General features: G+C 66.4%; 3 protein-coding genes across 3 annotated transcripts in view; 1 reads left to right on the forward strand and 2 right to left on the reverse strand.

The window, feature by feature from the left end:
- Positions 1-12: 12 nt before the first annotated feature.
- CHLRE_11g482001v5 (uncharacterized protein) lies at positions 13-10,695 on the reverse strand. The gene is made up of 23 exons (XM_043067760.1): positions 10,574-10,695; positions 10,326-10,358; positions 10,170-10,189; positions 9,853-9,933; positions 9,019-9,684; positions 8,546-8,698; positions 8,087-8,161; positions 7,725-7,817; positions 7,267-7,333; positions 6,406-6,817; positions 5,937-6,100; positions 5,421-5,604; positions 4,964-5,024; positions 4,527-4,718; positions 3,990-4,187; positions 3,534-3,632; positions 3,136-3,258; positions 2,765-2,840; positions 2,348-2,568; positions 1,710-1,845; positions 1,468-1,529; positions 1,025-1,123; positions 13-704 (listed from the first exon to the last, which is right to left on the reverse strand). Exons 1-23 carry the CDS (start codon positions 10,602-10,604, stop codon positions 645-647), a joined length of 3,306 nt encoding a protein of 1,101 aa, XP_042919765.1. The 5' UTR covers positions 10,605-10,695; the 3' UTR covers positions 13-644.
- Positions 10,696-10,749: 54 nt separating this feature from the next.
- Positions 10,750-14,915, reverse strand: CHLRE_11g482050v5 (uncharacterized protein). The gene is made up of 5 exons (XM_043067761.1): positions 13,957-14,915; positions 13,709-13,780; positions 13,123-13,251; positions 12,412-12,852; positions 10,750-12,094 (listed from the first exon to the last, which is right to left on the reverse strand). The coding sequence occupies exons 1-5, from the start codon at positions 14,647-14,649 to the stop codon at positions 11,330-11,332; spliced, it is 2,100 nt and encodes a 699-aa protein (XP_042919766.1). The 5' UTR covers positions 14,650-14,915; the 3' UTR covers positions 10,750-11,329.
- Positions 14,916-15,025: 110 nt separating this feature from the next.
- CHLRE_11g482101v5 (uncharacterized protein) overlaps positions 15,026-16,211 on the forward strand; it is an 8,242-nt gene continuing 7,056 nt past the window's right edge. The window contains exons 1-2 of the mRNA XM_043067762.1: positions 15,026-15,630; positions 16,039-16,185. Coding sequence (XP_042919767.1) covers positions 15,589-15,630; positions 16,039-16,185 — 189 coding nt within the window. The 5' untranslated portion in view covers positions 15,026-15,588. The remainder of the gene's footprint in view (positions 15,631-16,038; positions 16,186-16,211) is intronic.

Consider the following 16,211-nt stretch of genomic DNA (forward strand, 5'->3'; position numbering starts at 1 on the left):
ATGGCATGTGCCTGGTCAAAACTGTTACACGCGGGGTGATACTTATTTAAATACACCATGCCGGGATGCAGTGATTGCGCTTATTGTCTGACAAATCATCTAAAGGTTGCAGCCACGCCACGCCACGCTCTGGCCGGGGACCAGCACGCAGGCACACCTTGAGACACTCCGTGTAATACCTGTACGGTGCCGTATGTACGAATCCTGCTGTGTTCCTATGGGCCCATGTCGCAGGGCCGTCGCTACCATCAGGGTCATCGCACGCCTGGCATTCGCGTCACATCGAGTCATCGACCACTCATGGATATTCTACCGCACCCTCACCACCTCAGCAGACCACGCACACGCAAGACTGCTTTACCCCATGCCCTTTCCTCCAAACATACATCGTACGGTAGCTTCCCTGCGGCGAAGACTGTGGCGTGCTGTCCCATACGCACCACCCGCTGACCACCCACCCATTCATATGTACCCCCGACATCAGCCCGCCAGATCACCTGTTCGGTGATGCAAAGCCGCCGCTCCCATACAGGCTGCGCCGGCCGTCTACCCACACACCTCGTACACCCCAACTCGCTCGCGCCTTACTCCCACGCGCGCCCCCTCCCCCCCCTCCCACACACACACACGTATGGGGGGCCGCCTCACATGAGCAGTGCCTTGAGGTCGGCGGCCTGCGCCAGGTCGCGCGGCACCTTGGACTCCTGCGGGCGGGAGGAAAGCGGGACGACAGGAACAGAGGAATGAGTTTAGAAAGCGGTATAGATGCCCCGCGGGGGGGGCCAGAGAGGCGTGCAGCTGTGCTTGCACATCAGCGCGGCCGCACGAGCCTGGCACCCGGCCGCTTCCCTGGTGCCCGTTGGTTGTCAGATCCGCACCATACCCCAAACTAACACCCAACATGCATTACCCAGCACCTCTCACCCAGCACATGAAGCACACACACACACACACACACACACACACACACACGCACACACATACACACACACCCCACAACCCAGCGACGCCGCAGGTCACTCACGTGGTCGGGTGCGTTCTTCTTGGCTCCGGCCGCGATCAGCGTCTGCGCGATGCCCTTGCGCCCCTCGCTGGCGGCCACGTGCAGCGGGGTCCAGCCGTGCTGCGTGGAGGTGGGTGGGAGGGAGGGGGGAGGGAGGGGGCAGATGTATGCGGCAGTGTGTGTGTGTGTGTGTGTGTGTGTGTGTGTGTGTGTGTGCAGATTGAGGAGCAGCAGGGCGGCCAAGGTAAGCAAGGAGGCAAGGCAAGCCGTTGGCGCCACACACGGCAGGAGTGCACGGCGCGGGGACCCCCGCATGGCAGGAGTGCGTGACGCCGCCGTCAGTCAGTCAGTCAGGCAGGCAGGCAGGCGGCACCCAGCCTCCCAGTTCGGGCGGGTATCTACAACCCCCCCCCCCATGCCCGGCGCATCGCGCCCCGAACCCCGCGCATGCTCGGCGGTCTCACCGTGTCGCAGGCGTGGATGTCCGCCCCCGCCTCCACCAGCACCGCAATCACATCGCCGTAGCCTGCGCGTTTGGACGTTGGCGAGAGTGATGCCAGAGTGAAAGGCATGCCAGGCGGCCAGGATAGCAGTGAGGAGGATGCTGCGCGAGTGGCCGGCAGTGGGGAGCCGGCCGGAGGCAGTGGCGGGTCGAGCAGGCTGTGGCAACGCGCCTAGGGCCCCCTACGCTGCTGCAAGCGCTCACCCGCGGACGCGGCGGCCCACACCGGGGTCTGGTAGTCCTTGTTTTTGGCGTCCTTGTTGGCACCCGCCGCGACCAGCTGCTTCACCACCGCCGCGTGGTCGCCCGCCGCAGCCAGGAACAGCGGCGTGGCCTCGTCCTGTGCGTGTGCGTGTGTGTGTGTGTGTGTGTGTGTGAATGTGTGTGTCTTTGTGTGTGTGCGTGTGTGAGTGTGTGCGTGTGTGCGTGTGTGTGTGTGTGTGTGTGTGTGTGTGTGTGTGTGTGTGTGTGTGTGTGTGTGTGTGTGTGTGTGTGTGCGTGTGTGTGTGTGTGTGTGTGTGTGTGTGTGCACACCGTGAACACCAGGCGGGCCCGGGGTGAGGAGGACAGGCGTGGGGAGAGGCGTGGGGAGAGGTGTGGGGAGAGGCGCCGCGAACACTTGTGCATACCCCAGTGGGCTGGTCACGCGGACAAACGCACCAGAGCACCAAGCAAGGCAGGCCCCCGATGGTGGCTCCCCTTATGCCCTCCCTCCCCTCCCCTTCTCCCCACCTTGCTCTTGTCCGCACGCGCCTCCCCCTCCTCCACACCCACAAGCAGACACGTTTTGTTGTTGATGTTAACACACGCACACACACAAACGCGTGGACTCGCGTCCCCACCTTGCCCTTGGCCTCCTTGTTCGCCCCCGCCTCCAGCAGCGCCGCCACCACCTCCACGTGACCCGCCCGCGCCGCCAGCGCCAGCGGCGTCAGCCTGTCCGCGTCAGCAGCCTCCTTGTCCGCGCCCGCCGCCAGCAGCGCCCGAGCCGCCGCCGCCTGGCCGGCCCGCGCCGCCATGCCCAAGGGGGTGGAGCCGGAGCCGGGCATACGGGCCTCCTTGTCTGTGGTTTGCGTGTGGGGCAGGGCGGGGTGGGGAAGATGGAGCGGCAATGGGGTCTGTCCTAAATCCTTTAAAGCTCCACCCGCACCTCTGGCCCCGACCCCGCCCCCATTCCCCAGGGGGCAGGCCGCACTGCCCTAGGCGGCACCACCGGGCCCCTGCCTCCCTGGTCGCCGCCGCCCCGCCGCCGCACTCACTTGCGCCGGCCGCCAGCAGCAGCTGCGCGATGTCCATCAGGCCCTGCGTGATGGCCAGGTGCAGCGGCGTCCAGCCCTGCGCACGTGTGTGCAGGGGGGCGGGGGGCGGGGGGCGGGGTGGGGGGTTACATGCATTAAGTATACGAAGTGAAGTCGTAGCCAGGTACAAAGTGGGCGGGGTATAGCTGTGAGTGCAGAGGTGGGGGCAGAAGGGGTTAAGCGCGTGCAGTGGATGTAGGTAGGCACAGGACAACCGGGACTCGCCGCCCGCACCCACCTCAACGCTCGCGCCCATGCAATACGCACCAGCTTGGGCAGTATACAGTGAGCACCCGCCCTCCCCTCCCCTCCCCGCCCCGCCCCGCCCTCACCTTGGCCCCCTTCTCCCGGTCCACGCTGGCCCCCGCCGCCAGCGCCGCCTCGCTGCTGAGCAGCCAGCGCACCAGCTCCGTCTGCCTGCCCGACACAGCCGCGTACAGCGGAGTGGCGCCGGCCTGGAGGCACGTGTCACGTGGGCATGGGGCAGGGGCGGGGAGGGGTAGGGTAGTGAGTGGGGTAGGCGGGTCCTTTGTGTCTGTTAACGAGCACAAGGAAAACAAAGCGCGACGACAGTGTGTGCGATGCAGCACAGCTGGCAGATGCCGGCAGTGAGGGGCAGGGGCGCGGCTGCCCGCAGGCTGCGGGCAACAATGCCGGTGCCCACAGCAGCCTCTCCCCCCCCCCCACACACACACGGCCCACACGCACAGCCCACACACACGGGCCCCACCTCAGTCTCGGCGTTGACGTTGGCTGCCGCCGCCAGCAGCGCCGCCGCGGCCGCCTTGTGGCCCTTCTCACACGCCGCGTGCAGCGGTGTGATGCCGCCCTGTGATGCGGCGGTGGCGGTGGCTCAAATTGATGATGATGGTGTTTAGAAACAGCGAGAGGTCATGGCACCCACAGAAGGACGGCGCATGAGCCAGCAGCATTGCGACAGTGCTACCAGGAGCAAAGGGGCAGCAAGCGGCAAGTGCCAAGAGCGAACCGTTGCAGTCGCTGCACACAACCGTAACCACGTGCACTCTACCCTCCCCATCCCACACGCTTCCTAGCCTCCCTCACCCATCCACCTCTGCGCCAACCCATCCGCCCACCAACCCACACCCACACCCACACACAACACACACACACACACACACACACATACAAGACACACACACACGCATACAACACCCACACACACCTGCTTGACGGGCTCCCGGTCCGCCCCCGCCCTCAGCAGCGCCTGCACCACCGCGGTGTGCCCCCGGCTGGCCGCCTCGTACAGCGGCGTGGCGCCGCCCGCCGCCGCCGCGTCCGGGTCGGCGCCCGCCGCCAGCAGCGCGGCCACGGCGTCCGCGCTGCCGGCCTTGGCGCACGTGTACAGCGGCGTGGCGCCGTCCTGTGTGTTTGTGTGTGTGGTTGTGTGGTTGTGTGGTTGTGTGGTTGTGTGGTTGTGTGGTTGTGTGGTATGGGTGGGTGGGGCGCGTCAGTGTGGCGTGGTGTGGTGTGGAGTTGCAAGTTGCTAGATGGTCCAGGGGGTACCAGGAGTGGGGTCATGGCTAGCGCATTCCGTCATATAGTGGCAGCTGCACGGTGTGACACACAGATGCCCTCTCCGCCGCCGCCCGCCCCCGCTCCCTTTCCTTTCCTCCCCTCCCCGCCCCCACTTCCTTTCCTCCCCTCTCCGCCCCCACTCCCTTTCCTTCCCTCCCCCGCCCTGCCCTCCCACCCTCCCCACCTTGCCGGTCACGTCCGGGTACGCTCCCGCCTTGAGTGCGTCCGCCACCCCCGCCGGCAGCCCCGCCTCCGCCGCCGCCAGCAGTCGCGCATCCAGCTCGCCGCCGCCCACCATCTTGGCCAGCCCCGCGCCCAGCTTGGCGGCGGTGCGCATCACGTGACGCCGCCCGCCGCCCGCGGCCGCCGCCAGTGCCTGAGGAGGGAGATTCGGGAGGCCAGGGGAGAGGGCGAGGTGGGGGAGTCAGTAGGATTGATGAGGAGGAGGAGGAGGGGGAGGAGAAGGGGGAAGAGGAGGGGGAGGGTGGAGTGGAGGGGCGGGGCGCCCGCGCAAGACGCATGGCGTGCCCTATCCCACCCCCAGTACCAACACCCACCCACCCCAAACCCCCACACAATACACACACACGCTCCGACCCTCGCCCCCTCCACCCCCCCCACCTGCAGGGCCGCCATGAGGTCGTCCTCGCTCTCATAGTCCAGCGAGTCCTTCCAGCCGAACCTGTGTGTGTGTGTGTGTGTGTGTGTGTGTGTGTGTGTGTGTGTGTGTGTGTGTGTGCGTGTTAAAAAGCACAAGGAAAACATAGCGCCATGTTTGTGTGTGCACCAGAGAGAGAGAGAGAGAGAGAGAGAGAGTGTGTGTGTGTGTGTGTGTGTGTGTGTTTGTGCGTCGTTTGTGGCAGTCTCCTCGTCCCCCCTTCTCCTTGAACGGCCACTCCCCCCTAACCCGCAGCCTCGGCCCCTTGCCCCCTTCCCAATACCCCCTTCATGTTGGTAATGGTGGAACCATCTTCCCCTGCCCCCTCCACCCCCTTCATTTACTTAATAATTATGATTGTAACCCCCCGTTTTCGTTTGTTTTGGTTTAGTTTGGGCTGGTATCTACAACCCCCCTCACCAGCTGTACACGGCCCACACGCGGTCGGGCGGGCTCCAGGCGCCGTGCACCGCCGCCGCCGGCTCCTCCAGGTAGGCCAGCAGCCACTCCGGGGAGGGCGTTGGCGCCAGCAGCTGCGGCACGGGCGTGGAGTGCCAGGCACCCACAGCCTCCTCAAACGCGTCCGCCAGCCGCTCCTCAGCGCCTGGAGGGTTTGCACGCATGAAATAGTAAGATGATGTTGGCAGGTTGTTGCAGTTGGGTGGGGCGTTGAGCGGTGAGCGGGTGTTCCAATGTACGATGGTGTGTCACATCCCTTCTCAGCCCCCTCCCAGCCCCTTACCAACCCCTTACCAACCTTTCTCCACCCATCTCCACCCCCTCCCCACCCCCTTCCTCCCTCGCCCCCCACCGCTCCCACGCCCCCCACCTCCCACGCCCCCCCACCGCACCCTCCATCTCCCACACCTCCCACACCTCCCCCACCTTCCCCACCTTCCCCACCTCCCCCACCTCCCTCGCCCCCCCACGCCTCACCCGCGGGCGGCCTGTTGGCCTCGCCCCTGAGGGCCGCCGCCAGCGGCTCCAGCACTCCCGCCGTCAGCGCCTCGCAGCCCGCCTCGCCCAGCAGCCCCCGGTACAGCTGAGAGGCGGCGGCGTCCTCGGCGGCATGAAGCACCGAGTCCACCACCATGCCCAGCCTGGGGGGGAGAGGGAGGGGAGGGAGGGAGGGGAGGGGGGGGAGGCAGGGTGGGGATGTAAGCGCAACGCCAACGGCAAGCCAAGGCAGACACGTGGGCTACCAAGATGCAGGGGTGGTGGTGGCGGCGGTGGTGGTGATGGTGGTGGTGGTGGGAGTGGTTGTGGTGAATGTGGTGGTTGTGGAGGAAGTATTGAACCAAACCCAGCACAACAGCCAGTAGGACAGCCCGTTGCAAGGCGTTGAATCGGCAAAGGAGGCGATGCGCCCCTCAAGCCCCTCAAGCCCCTCAAGCACCGCACCCACCATGTCTCCAGCGACACCCAGTTGCACAGCTGCTCGCCCCGGCCGTGACGGGCCATGCGCTCCGTCAGGGTCCACACACGGCCCAGGTAGCCGCGACCCGCCACTCGGCCGCCGCCCAGGATGGCGCCCAGCACCGGCGCCGCAATGCCGCCGCGCACCGAGCCCTTAGCCGCGCGGGCGGCCAGCACCGCCTTGGCGGAGGCCAGTAGCTCGCGCGGGAGGGCGGCGCCGCCGGGGGCGGCTGCGCCGGCTGCGCCGGCGGCGCCGCTGGCGCTGGCGCGCGCCCCGCCGGCTGCGCCGTCGATGGGCGTGAAGGTGGGGATTGCCACCATGGCCTTGGCGCGCGCAAAGTAGAGCTTGGAGCGCAGGACCTCGCTGATGGTGGTGTTGTCGTACTGCGGCACACAGCTCCCTGCGAGGCCGGGAGAGGGCGGGGGGGGGTTACATTCGTGATTGGTTCAGGAAATGGTAGACGGTAGACCATCTTGGTGGAGGGGTTGTTAAATACTAAACCAAAACCAACGAAGGGGGGGGGGCAGCGCTGGGGGCAGGGCGGGGGCCAGGGCGGGTGAGCGCGAAGGGGCGGCGCAGTCCTTGCATGCCTGTTGCGTGTCAAGTGCGGCGCTGCTGCAGTTGCCATCCAGTGCCGACAATCCGCCCAAGCCCACGCCCGCCTGAGCAAGCCCTCGCGTCTCACCGGCGGCCCTCTACACCCATGCGGGCTCCCACCCCCTCCCAGCCTGCCCCCTCCCAGCCTCCCCCCTCCCAGCCTCCCAGTCTCCTCCCAGCCTCCCCCCTCCCCTTCCCAGCCTGCCCCCCTCCCAGCCTCCCCCCAGCCCCCCCCCCCCCCCAGCCGCTCACAGTCTATCCACACGAACTCCATGCCCTGCGACTTGGCCTTGCCCAGCAGCGCCAGCAGCTCCGCGAACTGTGTGTGTAAAGTGTGTGTGGTAATGTGTACGAAGCGTTTGTGTGAGGTGCGTATAAAGTGTGCGTGTGTGTGTGCGTGTGTGTGTGTGAAGTGTGGAGGGTGAAGTGTGGAGGGTGAAGTGTGGAGGGTGAAGTGTGGGGGTGATGGGTTTGAGCCGCCAGGTGCGGGCAGGTGATATGGACACAGGGGAGCCATTGGGCATGGACATACAACCCCACCCCCACAAAGCAACACTGTTCATCCCGCGAACGCACACAGCAACGCCCAACATTAACCCGCACCCCCACCTGCGCCCCCACCTGCACCCCCACCTGCACCCCCACCTGCACCCCCACCTGCACCCCCACCCCCACATCCACCTGCACCCCCACCCGCACCCCCCACCCACCTGCGGCGCCGCCATGGGGCTGAATGCGGTCTGCTGCTCGGCGGGCTTGGGTGCCGCCCATCGCCACGACACCGCCAGCGTGCGGCCCCACACCTGTGTTGACGTAAGGCAGCAGCAGCGGGGCAGCGTGGCAGCAGCAGCAGCAGCAGCAGCAGCAGCAGCAGCAGCAGCAGCAGCAGCAGCAGCAGCAGCAGCAGCAGCAGCAGCAGCAGCAGCAGCAGCAGCAGCAGCAGCAGCAGCAGCAGCAACAGCCAGGTAAGCAATGCTGCTGCAGCCCCATAGCGTAGTGACATGTTCTCCCTACTTCTTTGACTGCGCTTCCTCCCCCGCCCAACAAACGCACAATGCACACACGCGCCTACCTCGCAGGTGGCCTTGCTGTAGGGCAGGTCCAGGCACTCGGGGTAGTCCGAGTCGCCGTCCACCTCCTCGTATACCTGCAGGGGGGGGGAGGGGGGGGGAGCGGGGAGGACGGTGGGTGGCAGAAGGAGGGTGGCAGGAGGAGCAGTAAGGGGAGGGGGGTTGCAGATACCAGCCCAAACTAAACCGAACCCGATGCAGAAGGGGGGGAGGAGCAGGCGGGCCAGGGCAGAGGCGGCAGGCGGGTCAGGGCAGAGGCGGCAGGCTGCAACGTCCAGGTGCCGTTTCGCAGTATCCGGAGGGGGTACGAGACCACCCAGCCACCTCCAAGCACCTCCCAACCATTCCAACTCCCGACCTCGACACCTCCCCACCCCTCCCCACCCCTCCCACCGCTCCCCACCCCTCCCCACCCCTCCCCACCCCTTCCCACCCCCTCCCCACCACCTCCCACCCCCCACCTTGAGGTAGGGCCAGTTCATCACAGCCTCCAGCTTGAGCAGCCGCAGCGGCGCCGCAGCCAAGCCGGCCGGCAGCCCCGCGTGCGCCTGCCGCACCGCGGGCGCCAGAGCGTCCAGGGCGCGCGCCTCACGCACCAGCCGGATAGCCATGTCCTGTGGTGTGTGTGTGTGTGTGTGTGTGTGTGTGTGTTAAAGAGCACAAGGAAAACGTTGCGCAAAGACAGTGTATGCGATGCAGCAAAGTGTGTGTGTGTGTGGTAGTGGTGGGGGGGGGGCAGTGGAAGCCGTGAGGGGATCAGGTGGATAGCCGTGAATGCAAAAGCCGGAATGAGTGATGGAATGCACTGGCGGAACAGCGGGCATCAGGTGAGGGGGAGGTCATGGAGTCAGGCGTCCAGGGAAGGTCAAGCGGTCAAGGAGGCACAGAGGTGCGGAGTCAGGTAGTGCACAACGTGCACAGAGAAACGCCTCACCTCGGCCTTCCACGCCTTCTCCACTGCTTCGTCCTCCACCCGCTTCTTGGCCGCCGCCTCCGCCGCCAGCCGCTTGCGCTCAGCCGCCGCCGCCGCCTCCTCCCGCCGCCGCGCCTCCGCCGCCTCCTCCTCCTGCCGCCGCAGCTCCGCTGCCAGCTCCTCCTCCTCCGCCCTCTTGCGCGCCTCCTCCTCCTCCTGCTGACGCTTCAGCTCAGCCGCATACGCCTCCTCCTCTGCCTTCTTGCGCTCCGCGGCAACGCGGGCCTCCTCCGCGGCCGCCGCCTCCTCCGCGCGCCGCGCCTCCGCCGCCTCCTCCTCCTGCCGCTTCCGCTCCGCTGCCTCCTCCTCCTCCTTCTTGCGCTGCTCCGCCGCAGCCGCCTCCTCCTCCTCCCGGCGCTTAGCCGCCTCCGCGTCCTCCTCCTCCCCGCGCATCTTAGCTGCAGCGGCCTCCTCCTCCGACTCCTTGGCCGCTGCGGCCGCAGCGGCTGCCGCCTCCTCCTCCGCCTTCTTCTTAGCTGCCTCCGCCTCCTCCTCGGCTTTCTTGTTAGCGGCGGCCTCCTCCTCAGCCTGCTTCCGCTTCTTCTCCTCCTCCGCCTTCGCAGCGGCCTCAGCGGCGGCCTGCGCGGCCGCGTCAGGCACGGCGGCGGCGGCCTGTGTGGGGGCGGCCTGTGTGTGTGGGCGGGTGGGGGGTGCGGTGGCGGCAAGGACACGGCCCATGTAAGCGGTGCGCATACCACAGCGACCAAGCAGGCTACAAAGGTATGTATGTAGTCTCTTGAGTTCAGGAGCATGGTGGAGGCAAGCTGGCAGCAGCACGCTGGTGCAGGCGCCTACCGGGGGGGCGGCGGCGGGTGCACTGGCGCCGACCTCCTTGGGCTGCGGCCGGCTGGCCGGCGCGTCCTGGCGGCCGCTCTCCTGTATGGGGTTGCGCATGAGAACACTTCATTTTGCAGTACAGGACAACTGCAATTGATGCTAGTGTCAGCACAGCTGCGGGAGGCAGGAGGTAGCGTCTGGGGACACGGCGCCGCGGTTGCAACCGAGGGGAGGCGAGGCCAGTGAGAGCGGGAGATCGGGTCCTCCCACGGCCTCCCTCCTCTCGAGCCTCCCTCCTCTCGAGTGGAGCTCGTTTGCATGACTGCCCAGCTTACCGTTGAGGCTCCGCAACCCACTGTTTGCAGCCACATGCGAGAGAGCGAACGGGGAAAGGTTGCGCATAGAGTGTCATGGTGTTGCACACACGTCGCAGACATGTTGGCTCGGAATCAGGTGGCAGCAGAAGCTGTAGCATTGCAATCCAAGCTTACTCTTTAAGTGCTGGGATGCACAGCTGCTATGTCCTGCGGCAGCGGACTGCTGGTGCGATGCAAAATGTCTCCCTCCCAAACGGCCTCTCTATAAGATTGAGTACAGCTGAACTATCCTTGTCTTCACAAGACTCTGTCAAGCAAAAAGACTGTAGCTTGTCGGCAGCAAAGCAAGAGGCCTGCGTCTTCGAGTGCAAAGCACTTGCTTTTCCAAGTGTGCGTGTTTTCGTGGAAAGGTCGAAGCAAGCTTATGAAGGCATAAGCATGTTTTATGGGCATGATTGATTGATGTTACAAGTTCATGCTCGTAGATTGGTCCAAACGAGCCAGGAAGCTCATGGACCGCCAAAACTAGTCTCAAAAGGATTATTCAAAAAGCAAAACAGTTCATGCAATAATATATCTAAATTGGTCGCGCCGTAAGGTCGTTACGTTTATGGGCAGCTTTGCTTCATAGGAGCGCCAGATGAGCATGCGGTCGCCGACTAACCTTCCTCTCAGTCGCAGCCGCAAACCATCCCGTCATGAATGCTACGCTGCAGCGCTATGTATGCATTTGTGTCTGAATACGCTTCTGTTCCTTCTAGGACTTCACGAACCTGCTGGCAATGTGTCACTCCCATGTTTGCCTCAGGCACGGAGCAGTACTATCAAAGCTGTACTGCCAAAGCCCGTCAATATCTTGAGCGAGTGGGAAGAAATAATCAAGCAATAGCCAACTGCGACGTAAGCTGCAATGAGCGGTTGCCATGGATTGGGATTGGTGCACATGCCGCACACACACCAAAAGGCACCTCGCTAGCTCGCTTACGAACTCTGTGTGCGCAGGCACGGCAAACTAGACTCATGCAAATCCCGCGCGCAGCACCTCTCAAGGCAATGGGTTACTGGGTACGGTATCCAACACAATTACCAAACAGTCAACACCCTATGACATTTAATCAACGCATGAAATCACTCAGTTACCCGCATCCAACACCAATCGAAACACTGCTACAACACACCTATAGCTTCAGAAGGTCATCGGTGACGCTGCTGCCAGTAACCTTGCCCGCGCCCGCGCCACCCGCCGGCCCCGCAGCCCCCGCCCCGGAAGCCGACCGCTTCCCGCCCACACCCACCGCCACCGACACGGAAACCACCGGCGTGCGCCCCCCCATCGCCCCGCCCCCACCCACACGCTGCCCCGTGCCGCCGCCCCCCGTCGCCAGCCGTGTTGGCGTGGGCGTCGCGCCGCCGCCCAGCCCCGCCGCCACTGCCGCGCCACTCCGGTAGCTAGCCCGCAGCTGCTTGTCCAGCTCGCCACTCCCCAGCGCCGCCCCCTTGGCAACCGCCGCCGCCGCCTCCCCCCTCGCCGCGCCGCCGCCGACGCCCCCGAGCAGCCGCTTGCTCTGCCGCCACAGCGTGTGGTCGTCCACCTTGTGTCCGTGCCCGCCGGTGCCGCCGCCCGCCCTGAAGCCGCCGCCGCCGCCGTAGCCGCCCTTGACGAAGCTGCCCGCCGCCAGCCCGCGGGCGCCCGCCGCCCCCATGCCCGCGGTGGGCGTGGCGCCGCCGCCCGCCTTGATGGCGGCCGCCAGCTGTCGGGCGGCCGGCGAGAGAGGGACCACAGGGGTGGAGCCGCCGCCGGCGCCCCCGGTGGCCTTCCGAAGGGCGGAGAGCAGGGGCGTGGTGCGCCCGCGGGCGGCGGCGGTGGCGGCGCGGGCGGCGGGGGTGCTGCCGGAGCGCGCCACCGCCAGTTTGTGCGCGGCGGTCTCGCGGTCGGTCATGCCCTGTGTGTTGGGGTGGGAGGGAGCGGTGGCTTTCAGAGGAATGGCGAGTGTGGCAGCCTCGTCCAAGTGCCTAGCACCTCCAGCCCCCGCGACCCAATAGGCACCCAGCAACCGAGTCGAGTGGCCCTTACCGCCCCCTTCCATCATTCCCTCTGCCATGGACGGCTGCCCCCGTCCTCACGGGCATGCCCCTACCACCCCCCCCCCCCTTGCCCCCACTTTTTAATTGGGGAATGATGGAACGGCCCCTGCCCCCACCTCCACCCCCTGGAACGACCCCTGCTGCCACCCCACCTCCACCCCCGCTGCCACCTCACCTGCACTTTGAAGCTGGGCCCCACATAGTCCGGGTCCAGCCCCACCGGCATGTCGTCCGCCCCCAGGCGCAGCGGCGTGCTCTCAATGTCACCCCACGTCATCAGCGGCGTGCCCATCACATCCTCCAGAGCCGGCGTCGACATAGACACATAGCCCACAGTGCCACCGCCCATGGCAGCAGGTGCCGGCGCGCCCACCGGCAAGCCGGCGGCGGCGGCTGCCGCCGCTGCGGCGGCGGCCGCGGCCACCGCCGCGGCGCCCTCCGGCGCGTCGGGCCCGAGCGCCGCCAGGGCAGCAGCGGCCGCCGCTGCCTGCGCGGCGGCGGCTGCGGGCGTGAGGGCGGCTGCGGCCGCCGCCACCTCTTCCGAGGTCTGTGTCTTGATGCGGGTGGCTGACTTGTTGATGGACTTGGGCGGACCCATGGCGCGATCCGCCAGCTCCTGTGGATGAGAGGGGACAGGCAGGGGTGAGCGCGGGTATGTCGGGTGCGGCACCCCATCGCCTCATTCCAACCCAACCCCAACCCCACCTTGCATGACCCCGAGTCCTACCGCCCTCTTCTCCCTCCCTCCATCCTCCTGTCTCCTTCCTCGCCTGCTCTCCATGCATGGCTAATCCCCCCTCCCCCCCTCCCCGCCTCCTCCCCCTTCCTCTACCCCCCCTCCCCGCCTCCTCCCCCCTCCCCTCCTCTACCCGCCTCCTCCCCCCACCTTGGCGCTGAAGGGCACGTTGGCCCTCTGGCTGGAGTCGTAGAACAGGGTGTTGACGGGCGGCTCGGGCGCGGGCAGCAGCGTCATGGGCGCCTGGCCGCTGGTGCCGTAGCCGTCAGAGGGGCGCTCCTGCAGTAGCAGTGGCAGTAGCAGTGGCAGTAGCAGTGGCAGTAGCAGGCAGTGGCAGTGGCAGTAGCAGGCAGGAGCAGTAGCAGTAGCAGGCAGTGGCAGGAGCAGTGGCAGTGGCAGGAGCAGGCAGAGGTAAAGCGGGTGGGGCGGGGCGGTCGGGTAGTGTGTAGGGTTCAAGCGTGAGACCCCAGGCCTGTCCATGACACAACTGCCATGTGCCCGCAACTGCCAGGGGCCGGGGCGCAGGCACGCACCCCGGCCGGCCTCTTTCACGGCTGCCAGCCCCCGCACTCCCCTCGAACCGCGACATGCTCATCCTCCGTGTCCCACCCCATGCACACTCGCCCACATACCCTCCCTCTCATCCTCACCTTCCCGCATCCGCCCCTCACCCAGTCCGCCCCTGCCACCCCGCAACCCCGCAAACCCCACACGCCCCCTCCCCCACCAGGCGCACCTTGGGTCCCTCCAGCAGCAGCTGCCGTGTGGCTGGGTCCCTGGGGTCGGGCCGCTCCAGGTGATGCCGGACCTGTGCGGGGGGGGGGGCGAGGGGGGCGGACAAGTGCGTGACAGGTCATCGGGCAGTCACGGGAGTGTCGAAAAGCCAGTTTCGGAGTGCACGCGTCACGTGTGTTTACGCCGCCGCCTCCCTCCTCCCTGCCCCCGTTCGCGCTCACTCCCTCCTCCCTCCTCCCTCCTGCCCACCTTGGCCCTCTTCCTCCTGTTGTCCTCCTCCAGTAGCACGTTGAACGAGGCGTTGTCTTCACTCGTGTACTGCGCCAGGAAGGCGTCCAAGCTCATGCCCCTGGACGCAGCAGCCGCAGCAGCAGCAGCAGCCGATGCCGCGGCGGCGGAGCCCGCATCAGCGGCGGCTCCGCCGCCTCCGGCGGCGCCTGCGGCGCCGCCGGCGCCGCCGCCTCCGGCGGCGGCGTCTCCGCCAACCAGAGGCGTCATGGCGGGTGTGCGCAGCACCCCTGTACCGGGCGTGGCGGCTCCCCACGCCCCCGTGCCGGGCGCGCCGGCGGCGGGGGTGAGGAAGGGGGGTAGCATGCCGGGCGTGTCGCCGCCGCCGAGGCCTGGAGTGGTGCCGGCGGCCGCCGCCGCCGCCGCGGCCGCAGCACGCCGGCGCGCGATGTTGCGCTGCGCGCGCTGCATCTCCCGCACGTCGCCGCTGTTCACGGCTTTGAGCCACTCCAGCTGATTCGCCATTTTGGGAAGCTCCGGGAAGTAGTCTCTTTCAATGATGGCCTCGAGCTGCGAGGTGTAGGTGTCCTCGTCGAGCACCACCGGCGCCCGGGACAGCGGCACCGCGGGGGCAGCCCGGGGCGGGGGCGGGGGCATGAGGCGCCGCAGCTCGTCCTCGCGCGACGCCCCAGCGGCCCCGCTAACCAGCGCCATCTATGCGCGAGTAGCTGACGCCAGGCAAGAGCGCTGGGTTGTACTTGAGGTGCTTCTGGAAGTCTGCTCCAGCTGGAGAGAAGATGCAGAGATTCAGGAAGCCCCAAGGGGCCCTGGCAAAACGCTGGATGTCAGCAAGATGCTTGCTTTCCAAGTAGCGATGTCGATTACGGGTACCCTTGGAAGGACCCCAAATGAACGAGAAAACCTGGTTCGGTAGTCTATCCACTTGAGGGCCTGTCCGCGTTGTATGTGTGGTTCAGTGGTTTGCCGTGTCTAGGATGTAACGTCCGTATGTAAAAGAAGGCCGGCGGTTGGACACCCTGATGATGAGGTGACTGTGCCCTTGTTCTCCTGCATTTGCCCATAACTTTTAGCGGACAAACATACGTGCTTCATACATTTGCACAAGAAAGTTTATAACGTATACAAACCAAAGCCGCGGCACATCTGTTATTTTGGGTAGCAACCCACGAGTTTCAAGTGCCTAAACCCTGATACGATTTGCTAATACATACCTATATCCGCCTATATAAATCGTCATTACCAGAAACCGCTCGCTGGAGGGCCCCCGCGCGACATCCACTTGTGCTTCGGGCTCTAAGCAGCGTGCGCTGCCGTCATACGTGCATCCGTAGATGCCATCTGTTGTCTTCGTAGAATCTGAGGGCCGTCGGTGACACAGCAGCGCACCTGGAGGGAGCGAGCCCGCCTCCACCCGCGGCCGGGCCAGCACCGTACCGCGGCGTCACGGCCCCAACCGGCCGCTCCCTGAAGGCCCCATGTTTCAGCAGGTAGCTCTTCACCGCTTCAAATGTATACCATCTACAGCGTAGAGCACATCGGAGCTTTACTCAAGCGGAGGCCAGCAGCCAGGGGGGGACGCTTGCCGGGCCCGACAATCAGGCAACAGGCCACCTGAGGCCGCCCACCCCCCATATGGCGGAGGTGCTGCACCGTAGCCACCGGGCGGGCATTCAGGTGGGTGACTGCTTATGACCCTGGGGGGTGGGGGTTGGGGGCAGCCGGGACGGATGGAGCGTGTCGGGGGCCTGGCCCGTGCTAGGGAGTTTAAGAGCGGGAGGGGGTGCCAGAAGCGTGCCGGGAGCTAGGTGGCTGCGGGGGATGCATGGGCGCGGCCCCGGCGTCCCACAGCCCCACAGACCCGCGGCCCCGCGGCCCCACACATCTTGCCCCTGCTTCATGGTACACAACCCCAGACACATCCATGGACCTACCACCGCAAGCGCCCCCCTTCAACCCTTCAGCTCGCAGCTGCTTTGCCCCGCCACCAGCACACTTTGGTTTTGGCTCCACTAAGCCCCGCCACCCGCCCACCCACCCACCACCTAACCCTACCCCTCCCCTCCCCCGCTCCTCCCCCCTCAGGGCCCTCTGCTGCACGCGCCCGCCGCGGTGCACCCGGTGGTGGCTGGCCGCGACACGGCGGCGGGGTGTGTGGGCGGCGCCTGGGTGCCGCCAAGCCCCAACCCGCACCTGGGCTTCGCACACGACCCGGGCGCGCGGCACAAGCAGGTGTGTGTGTGTGGGGGGGGGGGGGG

The sequence above is a fragment of the Chlamydomonas reinhardtii genome, chromosome 11 (assembly GCF_000002595.2).
Source record: "Chlamydomonas reinhardtii strain CC-503 cw92 mt+ chromosome 11, whole genome shotgun sequence".
NCBI classification, from domain to species: Eukaryota; Viridiplantae; Chlorophyta; class Chlorophyceae; order Chlamydomonadales; family Chlamydomonadaceae; genus Chlamydomonas; species Chlamydomonas reinhardtii.

Bases quoted from the DNA above. Each gene is read 5' to 3' on its own strand.
- CHLRE_11g482001v5 (XM_043067760.1), bottom strand. From the start codon at position 10,604: ATGCCCATAAAACATGCTTATGCCTTCATAA. The intron at 6,101-6,405 runs GTGGGTGCGGTG...TCTCCCCCCCAG, and splicing joins TGGGTGTCGCTGGAGACATG to GCTGGGCATGGTGGTGGACT. The intron at 2,569-2,764 runs GTGAGTGCGGCG...CGCAAACCACAG, and splicing joins GCTGCTGGCGGCCGGCGCAA to ACAAGGAGGCCCGTATGCCC.
- CHLRE_11g482050v5 (XM_043067761.1), bottom strand. From the start codon at position 14,649: ATGGCGCTGGTTAGCGGGGCCGCTGGGGCGTCGCGCGAGGACGAGCTG. The intron at 13,252-13,708 runs GTGCGCCTGGTG...CTGCTACTGCAG, and splicing joins TGCTGCTGGAGGGACCCAAG to GAGCGCCCCTCTGACGGCTA. The intron at 12,095-12,411 runs GTGAGGTGGCAG...CCCAACACACAG, and splicing joins GGCCCAGCTTCAAAGTGCAG to GGCATGACCGACCGCGAGAC.